Here is a 20090-nt window from a genome sequence, read left to right as displayed (position 1 = left end):
CCATGTGGGGGTGCCCATGACGTTCCAAGCAAGACCATGGGGGTGCCCATAGCACATAAGTGTAAGACCATGTGGGCCCATGACATCCTGGAGTAAGACCCTGGAGGGTGTCCAGGGCATCCTTATATGTTTTTATGCATGACTTATATGATTGATATGTATTATATGATTATGCGATTATACAGGGTATGCTATGGGGAACTCACTAAGCATTAGCTTACAGTTTGTTGATTTGTTTCAGGTACATCTGAGCCTAAGGGCAAGGGCAAAGCTTGATGGCGCGACATGCACTCTCCGACATTTGATTTGATGGAACACTCTGATATTTGTAATAAAATTGTTGATGTTATGAATTTGAAAACAATTGTGCTTGAGATTTGTGGAAATGTTTTGACTATTTAAAAATGAAAAATTTTCTTTTGAAAATTAGGTCGTTACAGTTTTGATGTATTAATGTTTTTCTTTTTAGATTTTTTTATGTTGTAAGTTTTTTGTTTTTGGTGTTGATGTGTGTTTATTATGGATATATGGTGTTTGTGTGGGTGGTATTTGGTTTTTCATAAAATGTGAAATGGGACGAAGGTCGGTCAAGTTAGGGTTTTTCACAGATAGGGTTTGTATGTCGGTCTAGATGGGGTTCTTCATCACCGAACACCCACCTTCTTCATCACCATCGTCCACATGTTGTTCTTTCAATTAACAACCATCAACTAGTTAAAAAATAGGACGAGCTGATTTTGTAATCCATTGATGAGAGGATACACACGCATACAAAGACGGAAAAGAGAATCAAGGAAAGGGCACAGTCGTCTGTCATGACACCTCCTCAACTTCCTCCTAATTCCAAATCATTTATAAAATCAGAAATTGGTTTGTAGATCAATGATTTGTTTCCAATCAAAAGATGGCATCCTGGAGTAAGACCCTGGAGGGTGTCCAGGGCATCCTTATATGTTTTTATGCATGACTTATATGATTGATATGTATTATATGATTATGCGATTATGTGGGGTATGCTATGGGGAACTCACTAAGCATTAGCTTACAGTTTGTTGATTTGTTTCAGGTACATCTGAGCCTAAGGGCAAGGGCAAAGCTTGATGGCGCGACATGCACTCTCCGACATTTGATTTGATGGGACACTCTGATATTTGTAATAAAATTGTTGATGTTATGAATTTGAAAACAATTGTGCTTGAGATTTGTGGAAATGTTTTGACTATTTAAAAATGAAAAATTTTCTTTTGAAAATTGGGTCGTTACAGTTTTGATGTATTAATGTTTTTCTTTTTAGATTTTTTTTATGTTGTAAGTTTTTTGTTTTTGGTGTTGAGGTGTGTTTATTATGGATATATGGTGTTTGTGTGGGTGGTATTTGGTTTTTCATAAAATGTGAAATGGGACGAAGGTCGGTCAAGTTAGGGTTTTTCACAGATAGGGTTTGTGTGTCGGTCTAGATGGGGTTCTTCATCACCGAACACCCACCTTCTTCATCACCATCGTCCACATGTTGTTCTTTCAATTAACAACCATCAACTAGTTAAAAAATAGGACGAGCTGATTTTGTAATCCATTGATGAGAGGATACACACGCATACAAAGACGGAAAAGAGAATCAAGGAAAGGGCACAGTCGTCTGTCATGACACCTCCTCAACTTCCTCCTAATTCCAAATCATTTATAAAATCAGAAATTGGTTTGTAGATCAATGATTTGTTTCCAATCAGAAGATGGCAGAGAGAGGGCATATCGGTTTTGATGATCAATGTTGGAGTTTTTTTCTCAATTAGTGGCAGAGGGTGGTGGTGGTAGAGTGTGATGGTAGGTGGGGGTGGTGGGTGGTGGTGATGGTGGTGGCAGAGTGTTGTAGTGGTGGTGGTGGTGGCAAAACCACACATTTAATGTAAATATGAGGGTTTTTATGGCTTGGTGACTTGCTAAGCAGGGCCAACCTTACCTTGTGCCAACTTAAGCAGGGGCTTAATAACCCACTTCTAAGCCCCCAATTCTAAAACTAATTTTTGTACATATGATTGTTACACATGCCACAATCAACAATTCCATAACCATAAGTGAGCGACGATTCGATTTCAAAATAACGCATCCTTCTATTATTCTTCCTTCCCAGATTCTCCTCTAATATTGATTCTTGAAAACTGAAAGCTTGAAACAGTGAAACGACATTTATCTTCTATTCCTCCTTCTCCATTCTCTAATTCTCGATTGTTCAAATTAGGGGTGACTCAACCTTAACTAAAACAATACGTGTTTTCCACTTTTCTAGTTTTGAGTTTTTCATTATCTTCTAGCTTTAAGTTTTCCATTATCTCCTCAACTAATTATGGATAATAGCCGACTAGGGTTAATTTTTTGGTTGGATAAATTTTTTACACTTAAGACATTACCTTGTATTTACTGAATTATTTTGAGAGAATTACGATACCTTACTGAAGGTATACATCATTTATGTTTTTCTAGCTTCAATTTGTCTATAATGTTGTTTGTAACATTGACACGCTTGCATGTACTTTTGGGGAAATCTGATTAAATCAATAACAAAAGACCCATGAGATTGTGAAGAAGAAGAAAAATTATAATAATATTTAGCTTAATCATATCTACTCGATAATATTAACAGTAATACATGAGTCGTTTGTATTTTTTATGTGAGATCATGGGTGAACAATGAAAAAGAAATATATGTTAAACCATTGGTGCATAAATTTATCATCATATATAAACTAATGCTAGAATATTGAAGGAACTAAGAAGAGATACACATACGACCAATAAATAATATCATAAGAAGAGATAACGTTAAACTATTACTTTTATGTCATTTAAATTGTCTCCTACATTTTATGCCTACAAATATTCATACCTATTAAAATTATGACATGTGTCACCATTCCATATTAGTTAACCATCTCATTAAGAGTATATTAGGAATATATCAAATAAATAAATTGAATGGTGGAATGATGACACGTGTCATAATGTTAATGGATAGAAATATTTGTAGGCATAAAATGTAAGAGATAATTTAATTTCTCATAAACTAATGTTAGGATGTTGAAGGGACTAAGAAGAGATACCTATACGACCAATAAATGCGATATCAATTAGAGAAGCGATTGGATCATCAGCTAATGCCATGACTACAGGTAAAACAGTTAAGATAATTTCTTTTCCAAGTGAATCCATCTTGAGGATAGGCCTACATATTTATAAATTCTTTTAACTTCACCATTTATAAATTTTTTAGTTTATTATTGTCGGTTCCAAATCCGGATAAAGGAAGAAAGTTTATAAAGTTAAGTATTGTAAAGACCAAATGACTCCAAATTTTTTTTTGTTCGTTTAGTGCCCAAACTAAAACCTACTAAAAAGTTAAAATAAACAAAATTAGACAAATACGAAACATTACATGAAAAATAAGAGGGCTTTTATGAATAACCCTTTCAAATAACCACTCCCAAACACCCCTAATCCAGTCTCCGCCAACCACCCCGTTTATACGCATGACTTCTAAAATGCCCCATATTTGCAAAAAATACTCCCTGCTCGACGGCCGACTTTAATCGTGCTCCATCCTCCGCCATTGAAGCTTCCATTTTGCCGCCTCCACTCCATTGCTCGAGAGAACCAGGTGCGATTCGTTAATTTGTTTAGAAGAAACAGTATTAATTTCTTATTTCTGTACTTTCAGTGATCATTGTGCTCAATCCTCCTGTGCTACATCCTCCGCCATCTTAACTTCTTATTTCGCTACATTCGGTGGTCATTTTTCTGGAAGAAACACTTACAAGAATATTGCTTTACATACTGTGGTTATTTTACTGTTGCTTGGTCCTGTGGTTTGTTTAGCATAAACAGTTAGAAAAAACTGCTTGGTAATGTGACTTTTTATTCTTCAAAGCATATAAACATGTAGAAACAATCTGTTTTTTTCTTTTTAAGTCACAAATACATCTCAAGTTTTTTCTTTTCTTCAATTTTCTGAATGTTCAACTATTCTTTTGTCTTTCTTTCACTTTCATCTTCTTTGATCAAATTTAAAGAAGAGTACTACTTTTGTTCAAGTTTTTGTGATTCCGCCTTTTCGCAATGATCCTTTGGATGAGCTAATCTATATGATGATAATTGTTCAGCTATTAGTCTTAATAATAGTCCTTTAGGTGTGATTTGTGATTCACTGATAGTTTTTGTTATGTTTAGATTATAATGGCTATAGTTTACTTAATTTTAGATTTTAATTGCTATTATCGTTAAGGTAACTATATATTTGATTTTCTATTAACCCATCACTAAACATGAAATAGCATATCGCTACAAGAGAACACCATCACCAATGTAGGCATATACTCTTTATAGCTTGACAATATTTCATCAGCCAATTGACAATTGCACAATAATTCAATCAAGCAAGTCTACAAAGCAATGCAAGCGGGCTAATTCTTCATTCATTTTGTTGTTAGGGTTCCTTTTTCAAGTAAAAATGATTTTGTTTGTTGTTAATATTTCATTATTTTGTTACGGTTTTGTTGAAAATTGACATGTTTAAATTAAAATATGCTGATCATTTTGTTGATTTGTTGAAAATCAATATGTTTAAGTTCAAATGTGTTAACCTTTTTGTGGACTTGTTTAAAAAACAATATTGTTAGTTGCTACTTGCTAGTACTTGTTAGCACTTAATATCAAATGGTTAGTTGTTACTAATTAATAATTACGAGCTATTATTTAATTATATTATGTATTCTAGGTGCCCAAGTGAAAATTCGGTCTATATCCACCACTACTAATGGGGGTGACCGAAGACTCTGTTACTTTGGATGCGAGTCAAGGGTACGCAATATATTTAATGATAAATTTATTTCATCATTTTTCTCACTTTAATATATATATATATATATATATATATTGTTTTTGTTACAGTATGAGAGAAGTTGACAGGCAATTCCTTGCTGCTCCTGTAAAGTCTGCTGTTGATAAGTTTCAGCTACTTCCCGAGTTTCTCAAGGTAAATACACTTAAATTTAAGTATTCAATTGGCCATTGGTGAAAATTGAAAGGATCACTTCCTTGTAGAAATATAAGGATGTTTTAGTAAAACTGTTGGAAATCTTTAGATTATTGATCTCAAGAAATCTGCTAGTTGCAGTAAGGGTCTGTTTATGGCAGGACTTCAAAAAGAGTAAACTGTAAAGGGTTGAGTTTGAGAAATTACAATGTACTTACTTCATTGTAATTTCTTAAAGGGTTAAGTAAAAGAAATGAAGTAGCATCCTACTTTCATTTGTTCGTATTACAATATCATATTTTAAAAAATCTACCACTGATAGTAATATTATCTAGATACAAAGCAATTTCAACTGCTATAATTGTGTTGCTTTTTCAAAGTATAATGCCTTAATAAATAAAGAAAACAGTTGAAAGTACAATGTTGTAATTTAGTTGGTGATTTTAAAGTACAATGCTTTAATAAGACAGTTGAAAGTGCATTGTTATAATAGAAAGAAATGAAAGTAAGATACTATAATATACAAATAAATGAAAGTACATTGCTGTTTATATATTAGTATGTGTGTGTTAACTTTTAAAGAGTTGCAGGTGAGGGGATTGGTGAAGGAACATTTGGACTCTTTTAATTATTTTGTCAATACTGAAATAAAGAAGATTGTTCGTGCTAATGACCTTGTGAAAAGTAGATTGGATGATAAGGTCTATCTCAGGTAGAACAATGCCATTCTATGTCTTTTTTTTTGTAAATTCTACATCATTTAAAGATCCAATTTTGTAATTCATGTGCTTTGCTAACACATTCCACTTGCTACTTACCTGCAAGTATATTGATTCTTTAGTCAGTTTCTTATTAAGTAGTTTTTAGTATGATGGAATCGGAGAAAGAATGGAATTACTCATTCCATTGGAAATTTGGAGTAATGAAAAGCTATTTCTTTTTTATTTCATCATTGAATGAAATGAAATAACACAACATGACTTTTTTTATTTCTTTAACTTTTTATGGCACTACTTTTTAAAAAATACTGCGATTTTCGATAACTAAGTCTTGTCTGATTAAGTACATTAAGTCAAGAAGAAGCACCATTTAGTTCTTTTACTATAATAATCTTATATTTTTATCTTTTTGTGTGGTTATGGCAGATATAGAGATGTTTGGATTGGAACGCCTTCAGTGGTTGTCGATGGTGTTACCGACGAAATGAGTCCTCAAAAGTGTCGGCTAGGTGACATGACGTAAGCAGTGAGGGAAAATTACAAAAAAACCCCTTCATATATATATATATATATATATATATATATATTGTTCTTCATAGATACATTAAAGAGTAAACTGTAAAAATGGTCCCTGTGGTTCAAAGTCGTATGCCACAGGGACCGAATTTGTAATGTACTCATAATTGCATCATTAAACTATTTTCTAGTTATAAGGGATATTTAATCTCGTATATATAACTTTATTATAATGGTTATAAAATTTAAATAGATTATTTTTATTATTTTGTAATCTATTTTTTTTATATATATATTTAGAAAAATTATATAACAATGTGACAACGCTTGACCATCTCCATCCTGCCTTAATTTTATACTTGTGATTTTTTTATTTTTGTTTTTGTTCATTTTTTAGGTATTCGGCTCCAATATATGTGAACATTGAGTATTGCAATGGCAATCATGGTCAAAATACCCATCCACTGTTTAAAGTAAGTTCTAATTTGTTGTTAATATTTTCATGATCACTTTCTGAGCTTTAATGTTAAATCTTTTATTGCAGAAAGAAGTTATTATAGGTAGAATGCCTATCATGTTAAAGAGCAGTAAATGTGTCCTTTATGGGAAAGATGAAGATGAACTTGCAAAAGTAGGTGAATGCCCACTTGACCCGGGTGGATATTTTGTTGTGAAAGGAAATGAAAAGGTGACCTATATAATCTCAAGTTTATACACTTTTAATGCCATGCAAAAAAAAAATAGCAATATACTTTCGGTTATATGTTTTTTTGTAGCATTTTATTTTAATTTCTTTTGTTTACAACGTTGTGCTTCCATTTATTTCTTATTAGGACATTGCACTTTTAAAAATCTACTCAGTTAAGCATTGTACTTTTGATTTTGATTTTTTTGGTTTATAAATTAGGTATATATTTTTATCCTTTTTTTTGTAATATTGTTTTTTGATTGAAAGCATGTTTAAAAGACACTTACTCTATTTATATCAATTCCTAATAAACTTTTTTACTTGAAAGCTAAAACAAAATGTGACTTCTAATGTGGAGTTGAATATATTTCTATATCTTGTCTATCTTTGTGTAATCATTATTGATTTTATTAATGGTATGTTATTTTTTTTTTATTCTTCCAGGTTATTTTAATTCAAGAACAACTTTCAAAGAACAGGATAATCATAGACACAGATAAGAAGGGTTGGTGAGTATTAACTTCCCAAATTTTATGCTAATTGACCAAAAGGGCAAATTGTGGAAGATAGCAATGTACCTTGCCTCCTTTACCAATATTAGACAATGTGCTTTGTTTTTACCCATTATGACATGCTTACATTTTAAGTGATAATATCAATATGTAACCCATAATAGCAATGTAGTTACATTTCTTTCTTGCATAATAGCAACCCACTTGTATTTCTTTATGCATAATAGCAACATACTTACATTTCTTTACCAATTATAGCAATATGTAACAATTACAATACATTGCTCATATTGGTAGTGTAAGTATATTGTTATTCTGGGTAAAAAATATAAGTACACTGCTATTATTAGTATAAAATAAAGTACATTGCTATTTCTCCCACCATTTGGTTCACTGAATATGTATGTCCTTCCTGTTTCTCTATCCAGCATCCAGGCATCTATTATGAGCAGCACAGCAATGACAAAGAGTAAAACAGTTATAGTAATGGAGAAAGAGAAAATATATTTGAGTTTGAATTCTTTTACTTCCAAGGTATAGTTTTTATCTGTATATGATGTATTTCCTTAGAATTTTGTTTATATGATTCCAAGATAAATTTTTTATTACTTCCTATAACAAATTTAAGATTCCTCTTCGTTGTTTTCGTTTTTTTCTGTTTCTTTATTGGCTTTTTCTTTTAGGTTCCCATCATGGTGGTTATGAAAGCTATGGGTATGGAAAGTGATCAGGAAGTTGTGCAAATGCTTGGTAGAGATCCTCAATATGCTGCTCTGCTTTTGCCATCTATTGAGGTATGCTTCATGTTGACTTTGTCAACATTGAGGAGAAGCCTACGATTGTTTATAAAAAATGTAGTAATAATGCCTTATTTTGACAACTTTGACTTTTTTTCCAACCTTTGCTTTGTATTTGGATTACATTTCTATAATCGGTAAATATTTTGAGGTACAATGTTGTAATAGGAATAAATGAAAGTATGGTGTTATAATAAACAAATCAATGAATATACATTGATATTTCTCGCATTTAATCCTAATTTTTATATCAAATGCAAAAGTAACCTTTATGTGCTTGGTAAAAGACAATTAATACCTTGTTTTATCATTCCCATTTCAGGATTGTGCAAATCATGGTATTTATACACAAGAACAAGCTTTGGAATTTCTTGAAAAAAAGGTACATTCTATTGTTAATGGGTACCAGAAACTTTGATTAATTGATAATTTCTTTTAAATTAATTTTAAGTTTAGATAATTCTATAGTGTAATGCATCAAAAGAGATTCTCCGTAGAAAGAGAACAGTTATTCATGACATTCAATTAGAGGAGATGATGGGAATTGACTTCCTTGAGTTTTAGGATGGAATGCTGAAATCCACCGATCAAAGGATTCGTGTATTCCAATGGAATTCAGTTCTGTACTCATTTTCTTACTTAATACTGACAATTACATATTGAATTGGAACATCTTTTTTTGCTTACACATATTATGTCCTTTTCTGATTATTCATGTGCTTAATGCAGCATAAGAAGAACAAGTTTGGTAAGGTATGTATCCTATCTATTCTTCTGCTTAAGGCTATTGGTTCATTTTTATTTAGATATTTCAGAGTTTGGTTGATGTGTAACAGAAGGGTATTGTTGTCCATTTAGGATGAGGGAGCTTTGGGTGTTCTTCGGAATATCTTTATTGCCATAGTTCGGGTGAGTCAGATAGTCAAATAAAGTCAATGATTAAATATATGATTTTTTAATGTATTGTATATCTATCTATCTCTCTAGGTGCGAGATAATAATTTTCATCCAAAATGTGTATATGTTGTGGTGATGTTGAGACGCATGATGGATGCACTTTTAAACAAGGATTCCATGGATGACAAAGTAAGTTATGTACTTTAATTGATTTATTTATCATATTATCCTACTTTCAGTTCTTCCTACAATCCTACTACAACATTGTACTCTAAGAATCTACATAATTATACAGATGTTTTTGGAATACAAAGCAATTTTCACTGCTACAATTGGGTTGATTTTTCAAAGTGTAAATATGAAGAAAAAAAATGTAATAGAAAAATGGAAGTAAGATGCTATAGTACACAAATAAATGAAAGTTTATTGCAATTTTTTGCATGTGTACTTTCATTGATTTATTTCTTATAGGGTAAGTGCAACTATAGCAACATACCTCCATTGATTTATTATTTATAGCATCCTACTTTCAGTTCCTCCTATTACAACATTATACTTTAAAAAATCTACCCAATTATAGCTATGCCAATAAATTACAAAGCAATTTTCACTTCTACCATTGGGAGATTTTTCAAAGTATAATGTCCTAATAAGAAAAAAAATTGAAAGTAAAGTGCAATATTTGGGTAGGGTTTTTAGAGTGCTAAGAAAAAAGTTTGAAGTATAATGCTGTAATAGAAAAATGGAAGTAGGATGCTAGAATACACAAATAAATGAATTTACATTGCTATTTTTTGCATTCAGCCGTGTGTGTATATATATACACACACACAAAGTACTTTACTGATTGTCAATTCAATGAGTTTACAGGATTATATAGGCAATAAGCGACTTGAGCTTTCGGGGCAATTAATATCAATATTATTTGAGGTGAGTTGCTTGACAAGATTACTTTTTTTTTTTAGTGTTACTTTCATCAGTGTTAATTTTTTTATAAAATATTTGGTTAAATTTCATATTTCAGGACCTGTTCAAGACGCTGAATACCAATTTAGCTAAGCTTGTAGATTCAATCCTAAACAAGAGCAGTCGTTCTAGCAGGTTTGATATATCTCAGGTATGTCAGTTTTATTAATCTTTACCTTGTGATAAATACTATACTAGTAACTTATTTCATTGTCGTCTTTTTGTTAAATAAAATATTTGTGTCTAAACATTATAAACTTTGAAATCAGTGTTAGACTGTTTTCATATTATAACAGGATTAATCCAACGCACTTCCATTTATTTGTTTATTATAGCATCCTACTTTCAAATCTTTGTACTTCCAATTTTATCTTCCTAAGGTTTTGTACAATGCTATAATAGGCAGAAATGGAAGTAGGATGCTATAGTAAACATTTTTTTGAAATTAACAAATTCAAAAGAATATGAAAAAATATACTAATAATATTGTCAGTGTTTTCAAATTAACTACAGTAAATTACTCCTCAAATGAAGATTTATTCACAGCTATACAAGAAGAGTTGGTCAATCTTTTAACATGTTTGAATATGATTAATTTAACAGAAAACTGATGAATGATTTTTAGTGTGCATAGTTGGAATCTAGATATTTTATAAAGTTCATTTTAAATATAACTGATTTAACAGTACTCAAAACGACGTAGTTTTGAGTAAAAAGTTCATCCTTCTGGTTTAGTGGGCACACATGGTTCTTGTGGAGTTATAAAATCACTCAAAACGACGTAGTTTTGAGCTTTTGTTGTGCTTATTTATATTTTTTATTTTTATGCAGCATCTAATGAAAGATGATATTACTAATGGCTTGGAGCGCAGCCTCTCTACTGGAAATTGGAATGTTCAGCGATTTAAGATGGACAGAAAAGGCATAACACAGGTGATTATTTCCCTTTTTCTGGTATACTTTATTCGTGTCAACTTTACACCTTTATCCATAAAAGTATATGTTATGTTCACAATCTATAAAAAAAAATCTGAAAATTCGCTTGTAACAGATTGTTTCAAGGCTGTCCTTCATTGCAGCATATGGATACATGACAAAAATTTCACCACAGTTTGAAAAGTCAAGGAAAGTCAGTGGACCTAGGGCCTTACAACCTAGCCAGGTATGTGCCACATATATATCAATCTTGAAGTGTCACATCACACCCCAAAACTACGTCGTTTTGATGGGCTGTACTACAATGACAGTGGGGAATGCTTTGCCCATGTGACACTCCTGAAGGTGAACAATGTGGGTTGGTGAAAAATTTGGCTTTGATGACGCATGTTACAACTGATGAAGAGGAAGGCCCTATTATTACCTTGGTATTTCTTACTTACATGATTTTTTTTATAATTATTTGTCTATATATTGTGAAGTTGAAATTTATTTTGTTTTAATAAACAAATCAGTTAAAGTATGTTGCTATTTGTAGCATCTAAACATCTTTGTTGTTCATCAGTGTTCCTGCTTGGGAGTTGAAGACTTGTCTCAACTTTCTGGAGAAGAACTTCATTCACCAAGTTCATATCTCATCATATTAAATGGTCTTATCCTTGGAAAGCATAGGAAGCCACAGGTTATAATTATATCCATATATTACACTTTTTGATATAATTATTTAATGTTGTCACATCATTATTTTCATATTTATCTACTCTTTTATATAAAAATTTCTAGTTCTTTGCTAATGCAATGAGGAAACTGAGAAGGGCGGGTAAAATAGCTGATTTTGTAAGTGTTTATGTCAATGAGAAACAAGTAAGCAAGCAAGCTCTCCAGACTTTCAAAATTCACAAAGTCACATGTGTTGCACAGCCAGGGGTAAAATGGTCATGTTCTTTTTCTTTTTTGGCAGCGTTGTGTTTATATCGCTTCAGATGGTGGGCGTGTTTGTCGGCCACTTGTTATTGCTGACAAAGGTGTTTCAAGAATTAAGCATCATCACATGAAAGAGTTGAAGGTATGTAAATACCCAATCAGTTAAATGCAAGAAATAGCAATGTGATTTCATCTTTATAATTTATAACATTCCATTTTCATTTCTTCATTAAAGGATGGAGTTCGCAACTTCGATAGCTTTCTACAGGAAGGATTGATAGAGTATCTTGATGTCAATGAAGAGAACAATGCTTTGGTTTGTTAAATTTTCAACTTTTTGGAAATAAAAATATTCCAAATGATTATATATATATATATATATATATATATATATATATATAACTTCCGTTCTTATTTGATTTTATGATCATAGATTGCTTTATATGAAGGAGAAGCTACCAGTGAGACAACACATATTGAAATAGAACCTTTCACAATCTTAGGTGTTTGCGCTGGGCTCATTCCTTTTCCTCATCATAACCAGTCCCCAAGAAATACCTATCAGGTCTTTATTCCTTGTTTTTTGGTCAAATTGTAGGAAATAGCAACGTACTTTATTCTTTACGCATGATAGCAACATACTTACGATTTTAGCCATATGTAACCTGAAACTCATAAGATACTAAGATGCACTTTATTTTAAGCATCTTACAGATAGTACCAATATGTAACATGAAACTTGTAAGTATGTTGCTGTTAAGGGTAAAATTGGTAGTGAGAGTAGAGTAAATTGTTATTCTCTACATTGTGCCCTTTTCCTTTTCAATTCTGTCTATGTTATGCTGGATGATTATGCTTTTGCTTTCAGTGTGCCATGGGAAAGCAAGCAATGGGTAATATTGCATATAACCAGGTATATAACTTTCTCTACTTCCTACACTAGTCATCAAATTTTATATTAGTAATAAAAAACTCATTAATTATATTTCAATACAAAAATACAGGCAAACCAAACATGATCATGGAATGTCATGATTTGTTCCATTACCTTGCTTATTCCATTTCTCTATTCTTTTTTTCATTCCATTCCGTTCAACGAAACATATCCCAAATGTTTATTACATGTTTACATGCATCTTGCATTAGATTATATATATGTATTTATGTGTAGTGACTTCAGACTTGCATGTTGTGTTTCTTTAAATGAAGCTATGTCGGATGGATACTTTGATCTACCTTTTGGCTTATCCTCAACGACCACTATTGACAACTCGAACAATTGAGCTGGTATGTATTTTGTCTTATCTCACCAAATTATACAATTTCATTGCTTTTCTTTATTAGTAAAAATAAAAATAAAAAATTCATTCCTTTTTTAGGTTGGGTATGATAAGCTTGGAGCTGGACAAAATGCAACTGTTGCAGTTATGAGTTATAGTGGTTATGACATTGAAGATGCCATTGTTATGAATAAATCATCCTTGGATCGTGGTTTTGGTCGTTGTATTGTAATGAAAAGGTACTTATAACATGATCCGTATTATCTATCATCTATTATCTGTTTGACTGTTTGTCTGTTGTTAAAGTTGCTTTCTTTTATGCATTTTCCTAAACAGGCACACAGCTGCCTTTCAGAAATATCAGAATTCATGTGATAAGTTTTCTCCACCCAGTCGGGCCCCACATGATCGAGAAAAGAATCAGGTCATACTCTCTCCCATAGTTTAATAGGATAAGTGCAAAAAATAACAACATACTTTTTTATGTGTAATTTTTTTCCATTACGAATTTTTTCTTGTTAAGACATTGTACTTTGAAAACTCTACCCAATCATAGCATTGTACATTAATATTTTTTTTATTTGGAAATTATACTTTGAAAAGTCTACCAGTTAATGAAAATATGTTGTTACTTCTTGCTTCCATATGTTGTTTTTATACCTGTGAAACATCTATAGTCATGTTAAACAATTATTGTTTTCTGTGTAGATTTTGGATAATGATGGACTTGCTTCTCCTGGTGAAATAATAAGACATCAAGACATTTTTTTCACAAAATTATGCCCTGAAAATGCAAATGTTTCGATCAGTTCACATCCTTCAAATATGTGAGTTGCTATAATGTAATAAGATTTCATTGTGTTATATTATGATATGGTAAAAGTTCTCATTCTTTTTGCTTTTTTTTTCAGTAAATATAGACCAAATAGACAAACCTACAAAGGTGCAGAAGGAGAAGCTGCTGTTGTGGATAGAGTGGCTTTATGCTCTGATAAGCGTAACAATTTATGTGTTAAATTCATGATCCGCCATACTCGTAGGCCCGAGGTAATAATTATAATTATCATTATTAATTATTACTGTTATCATTGTCATTATCATTATTGTTATCATGCTTAATATCACTATTGTTATTATTATTACTATTATCATTATCATGGATAATCACAAAAATGACCACCATATGATGTGACATCTAACAAATTGATCACCTTTTTGAAGCATATCACAAAATGACCACCAATTTTTGTAATGGGTCAATTGTGAAATTACTTTTTACCGACAAGATATGAACAATATAATTGCAAAATGCAATTTTATTTTATTTTTTGTAATTTTGTACTTATTTTTTGGCGATTACCAATTGCGAAGTTGGTGGTCATTTTGTACTATGGCTTAATAAGAAAAAAGTGCAAGTATAGATAAGTGAAAATAGAATGTTATAATACAAAAATAAGTGAAAGTATGTCACTGTATTGCTATTTCTTGCATTTAGCACTTATTATTATTGTTATTATTAATACCATTAACATATTATCGTTATTATCAGTATAATTATTATTATGCTATACAAACATATAAGAGTCACTGTTGTTTTCTTGTGTTAAAACTGCATTTCTTTCATTTCTCTTTAAATGGATTACTGATATGGTTATTTGATTTAGGTTGGTGACAAATTTAGTAGTAGGCATGGGCAGAAAGGTGTTTGTGGGACCATTATCCAACAAGAAGATTTTCCTTTCTCTGAACGAGGCATATGCCCAGATTTGATTATGAACCCTCATGGGTTTCCAAGGTACCAAAACATTGTTTGTTTCTCTTAAATATATTAAATTCAGTTTCTGCATATGCAACAAAATTCCATTACAACAAGCTACTTTCTTCAAAATGAGGATATGGCTTAATCTGGTAAACTATACATGTGTGTCTCTTCTTGACCTAATGTAGAAAGAACTACTTAATATAGAAAGTCAGGCATTTAGTCCCAACTTTTTTATTTTTGTTTTCTCACTTTTTGCCAATTTTATAGTCGAATGACTGTTGGAAAGATGATTGAGCTTCTTGGAAGTAAGGCTGGAGTTTCATGTGGAAAGTTTCATTATGGAAGTGCATTTGGTGAACCAAGTGGTCATGCACACAAAGTTGAAGATATAAGGTCCAACTCTTTCTTTCTTTTTCGAGTAGCTAGTTGATATATATATATATATATATATATATATATATATATATATATATAGTTAAAAAAAAGCCTTTTGAATGACATTTCTTTTTTTAACAGTGAAACCCTTGTGAAACATGGATTTTGTTACAATGGGAAGGACTTTCTGTATTCAGGTACTTATCTTTTATTGCACCTTATATTGATGATAAATCAAGATTATCTTAGAACTCCATTTTGTCCCACAAACTATTATAGTGCGATTACTGCCTTCCATGTGTCTCTGCAGTCATAAATGTAAGGGTTAAATGCAAGAAATAGCAATGTACTTCAATTGATTTGTTTGTTATAACATCCTTCTTTCATTTTGTCCTGTTATAGCATTTGTATTTTATAAATTCTATCCAAATCGAAGCAATTTTGGATGTTATAAATGCTAAGAATAATGTTTTAATAGAAAAATAAATAAATCAAAGTACAATGCTAAAATTAGGTAGAATATTCAAACTAGAATGACTTAATAAGAAAAAAAAAACGAAACCACAATGTTGTAATTGAAAGCAATGGAAGTAGGATGGTATACACAAATATATGAAAGGTTGTTACTATTTCTTGTACCGTAAAGTTTATGCAGTACAAGTCTGTTGATTTTTAAATCTATAAAGTAATTAAGATTTTAAAAATTGCATAAATACCCCTGAAGTTGGTGTATCATGGTCATTTTCAGGAATGTAACATCCTAGAACTGTTAAAATACTTATATTATACATCAATATACATATTCTCTAACTGTGCAAACATTTTAATTTTGTGATTATAATTCAGGAATCACTGGTATGCCACTACAAGCATATATTTTCATGGGACCAATATACTACCAGAAGCTAAAGCACATGGTAAGAAAGAATTAAATTCTTCAATAATCAATTTTTTAAAGGACATTAAACATGTATTTATAATGGTACATAAATCAGGTCATGGATAAGATGCATGCTCGAGGCATGGGCCCACGTCAACTCATAACTAGACAGCCCACAGAAGGGAGAAGCAAAAATGGAGGTGAGATTTTTTGCTTAAATTACATTTTACATAAAGTTTTTAATAGTAATTTTAAATATGATAATTTTGATAATTAATTAGGTCTGCGAGTGGGAGAAATGGAAAGAGATTGTTTGATTGCTTATGGAGCTAGTAATCTGATATATGAACGTTTAATGATCTCTAGTGATCCCTTTGAGGTTCAGGTATGTCACTTCTTTTGTTTAAGAGTGATTTTTTCAACTTTGATCCTTGTTCCAAGTAAAATTGGTTGTTTTTGGTCCCTAACTGTAGCTGAATTTTGCAAATTTGGACCCCAAAGTATAGTCATTTTCTTGGAATGGGAACCAAAATTTTACAAGAACCTCAATAAGAGAACTTGTTGGTACCAAAATTGCAAAAAACATCTATACTCAGGGACCAAAAATATAATTTACTCTTTGTGTGGTTTTGCTCTTTCAAAAACCCTAAACCCTATGGCAGTATAGATCATTTTTAATTATGTAACTTGTAGTGACATATTTTTTTCCAAAGTTTAATTAAAATTCAGATTATATTTTTTTAAAATAACTAGAAATATATATATATATATATATATATATATATATATATATATATATATATATATATATATATATATATACACTCTTATTAGGCTCTAATCAGCTAGAACAATATGATATATATTGTATTTCTTTACATATAATATAAAATTTTATTTCATTCCCATGGGTCAATCAAACCCATTTAACCAACATACCCCAAAGCCATAAGGTAACATTTGGTATTATAGAATTAGGGAAGGAATGGAATGGTTCATGTCATTAATGATTTCTTCCATTTTGTTAATTTTCTTTCCTTTGTGAGATTTATTGTTCATTCCATCATGGAATGGGAATGAACAACTGCAATATAACCCACTTTTATATATGTAGTAAGATCTAATGATACAATGTTGTTTTCTAAAACTAACTAAAGTTATATATTTTTTACTGGTTTCTTTTATGTGGCAGGTTTGTAGAAAGTGTGGATTACTAGGGTACGAAAATCATAAGACAAAAGCTAAAGTTTGTTCCACATGCAAAAATGGAGATAATATCTCATCCATGAAATTACCATATGCTTGCAAGCTTTTATTCCAGGTAACTATGTTTTATTAATAAATTTTTTTGGGTTTTTATAAGTTCTCTTTATGTTTGATTTTTAGTTTTGTAAAATAAAAAAGTTCATTATTTTTTTTTTATTAAAAGGCCAAAAATCCCCCCATTATATAAGTAATGAAATAAATGAAAATAAAAAGTTGAACTATAAACAAAGATTTAGTTTTAAATTTTTAATCACTGATTTTTATTCAATTTTCTGCCAACCAAACCACCTGATAGATTCCAGTTCCTTTGAAAGATTTTATTCTTTCTTTAAAAAAAATAATAACATTACCCAAACTTTCTGTCTATGAAATCAAAACTAATATAAAACTTTTGTTTCCTGATTGCAGGAAATCCAGTCGATGAATATAGTTCCAAAATTGACATTGGCCGATTCATGATGATATATATCAATAATCAAGTCATGATTAATTAAATTGAAAGGAAAACTGTTTTATTTTTTCATGTTTTTATAGTTTACCATAGCTTAAGGTTTACATTAGTGCTATTCAAAGAAAGGGTATTAGGGGATATTTGACACATGTATAATGGCTTTTTTGAAAGGCCAATGGATGTTTTCAGTTAATATGACGCTACTTACTGTGTTGATCATTTCTCACCATAAAATTAATGTCACGAATCATGTATCTGATAGTTGGCGAAAATTATGCCTATGTGGTTCCTACACGTATGCGTTATTGGTCGGAATCAGTGTGGAATGGGGAAAAATGTAAATCACGAAACTTGTAGACAATTTAGTCATCTTTTTATAAGATTTTGAACTTTGAATAAGCTCATTCAAACTTGGGATTCTCCGGTTATTGTTGGAAAGGCTAACAAGGTATCGGAAAAAGTAAAAAGGTATGTTGCCTGCTTAAAATAATTGAATTGAAAGGATAAATTTCTTAGTTTTTGCTGTAATTAAAGGTTTGGCGAGAGGTGGTGGTGGCGAATAGTAGTTCACTAGTTTGAAGTGGATGATGTGTGTTTTTTTTTTTTTTTTTTTTAATATTGACTTTAATATAAGGGTGACAGTTAATGACACGACACAATAAAAATACATGACACGAAATGAAATCAGGACTAAATTGAAATTTTGAATTCATGTTTGTGTTGTGTTTGTATCAAGTGTAAAAAACACGATGTCGTGTCGTGTTCGTAGTCAAATTTTGACACGAAATTGACACAATTGTTTGTGTTCGCATTAACTACACAACCACCCTTTCCTTTGTCGCATGTTCTATTTAATACATGCTTTATGAATTTTAACTTGCTTCAAGCGATGAATTACGAGCTTAATGACCTTATTACTAATGGAAATTGGCTTCTTATTCTTCGACACATGAGGTGTTGTCCAGACCATGTGGTCATTTAATCAAACTTTGAATGTTACTGGCTCTCTTGCTCGTTACTAATCACATCTAGTAGGCAACGATCAACTCAACCCCCACATATTGATTGAGTTAGTGCGGTTGTCCATATATGCCAAACTTGTTATATTTTTTCATTTAAGACCCTTTAGTTTGCTAAAAGTTTTCAAATATATTTTAGCTTTTTTAGTTCTTGTTTTAACACCCTTTAGTTTGCTAGTGGTCTGCAATTGTTAGCATGGGCGCTTAGATGATGTGGTTTATGTGTTTTTTATGTGTTGATAGATGATTGGTGGTCGTTAAAAGTGATACGAGAAATATATAATCACGAGCTTGCCTTACATTTAAAAGGTCATCCGTATCCAAGATGTCTTTTTGCAGATGAAACCTAGTTAGTGGAAGATTTGAAAATAAAAAATATGAAACCACGAGATATATTATCTACAATAAAAAGAAAAATGTAGAAAATGTATTCACTCTTCAAACTATATAATGCACACCAACTCAATATTGGTTGACTATGTCGGACATTAATTTTCTCATCGCTAACGAGTATAGTGCAATCGTTCATTTTTTTAAGCAAACAAGGTATCACTGGCATGCTTTCCATTTTGGCACGGTCCACAAGACATCCCACATCATACATATGTTGTTATTGCCCTCACATATTGTTATCGCCTTATTCACCGTGGCAATTATGTTAACATAAGGTTGATTTACAATGAACGTATCCAATGGCCTAAAGTTTTACTACTTTAATGTGACTACAGATCAGAACGTTTTGTTGGATGGAAAATCATATACAGACTAAAAGACTGATTGCATATATTCCACAAATGCATGACACGGTAATTATAATATTCAAAATAGTTGAGTTATATGATAACTAATAAAAATATATATACTTTGTTATTTATTCTTATTCTTTTCCTTGTAATAATAACAAAAAATATACTTTGTTTGATTTATTTTGTTTATTATAATTATTAATATCCTTGTAATAAAACTTAAATAATATAACTTAGTTGCAACAAATGCTAATACTAGTACAAAGATCTATTGTATTATATATAAGTTTTACAAAACAATCATAAAAGATATGTATAGATTTTACACCCTTC

General features: G+C 31.0%; 1 protein-coding gene across 1 annotated transcript; it reads left to right on the top strand.

The window, feature by feature from the left end:
• Nucleotides 1-3482: 3482 nt before the first annotated feature.
• LOC145124868 (DNA-directed RNA polymerase III subunit 2-like) lies at nucleotides 3483-18211 on the top strand. The gene is made up of 38 exons (XM_079060346.1): nucleotides 3483-3649; nucleotides 4766-4848; nucleotides 4939-5023; nucleotides 5614-5735; nucleotides 6169-6261; nucleotides 6656-6731; nucleotides 6803-6946; nucleotides 7391-7455; nucleotides 7887-7992; nucleotides 8142-8252; nucleotides 8578-8637; nucleotides 8985-9008; nucleotides 9114-9164; nucleotides 9243-9341; nucleotides 10023-10082; nucleotides 10177-10269; nucleotides 10950-11051; nucleotides 11170-11280; nucleotides 11366-11482; nucleotides 11620-11736; nucleotides 11838-11918; nucleotides 12016-12120; nucleotides 12214-12294; nucleotides 12412-12543; nucleotides 12847-12891; nucleotides 13188-13265; nucleotides 13358-13497; nucleotides 13595-13682; nucleotides 13967-14085; nucleotides 14170-14305; nucleotides 14923-15053; nucleotides 15288-15413; nucleotides 15537-15592; nucleotides 16242-16312; nucleotides 16391-16475; nucleotides 16557-16660; nucleotides 17468-17596; nucleotides 17950-18211. Exons 2-38 carry the CDS (start codon nucleotides 4805-4807, stop codon nucleotides 17998-18000), a joined length of 3438 nt encoding a protein of 1145 aa, XP_078916472.1. The 5' UTR covers nucleotides 3483-3649; nucleotides 4766-4804; the 3' UTR covers nucleotides 18001-18211.
• The last annotated feature ends 1879 nt before the right edge of the window (nucleotides 18212-20090 follow it).

Source organism: Lactuca virosa, chromosome 7 (genome assembly GCF_052849685.1).
Source record: "Lactuca virosa cultivar CGN04683 chromosome 7, Lactuca_virosa_CGN04683_v6, whole genome shotgun sequence".
Lineage (NCBI taxonomy): Eukaryota > Viridiplantae > Streptophyta > Magnoliopsida > Asterales > Asteraceae > Lactuca > Lactuca virosa.
The sequence above is the reverse complement of the archived record's forward strand: the minus strand, read 5'-3'. Positions and strand labels throughout refer to the sequence as shown.

Bases quoted from the DNA above. Each gene is read 5' to 3' on its own strand.
- LOC145124868 (XM_079060346.1), top strand. From the start codon at position 4,805: ATGGGGGTGACCGAAGACTCTGTTACTTTGGATGCGAGTCAAGG. The intron at 6,262-6,655 runs GTAAGCAGTGAG...TTCATTTTTTAG, and splicing joins TGTCGGCTAGGTGACATGAC to GTATTCGGCTCCAATATATG. The intron at 16,313-16,390 runs GTAAGAAAGAAT...TACATAAATCAG, and splicing joins ACCAGAAGCTAAAGCACATG to GTCATGGATAAGATGCATGC.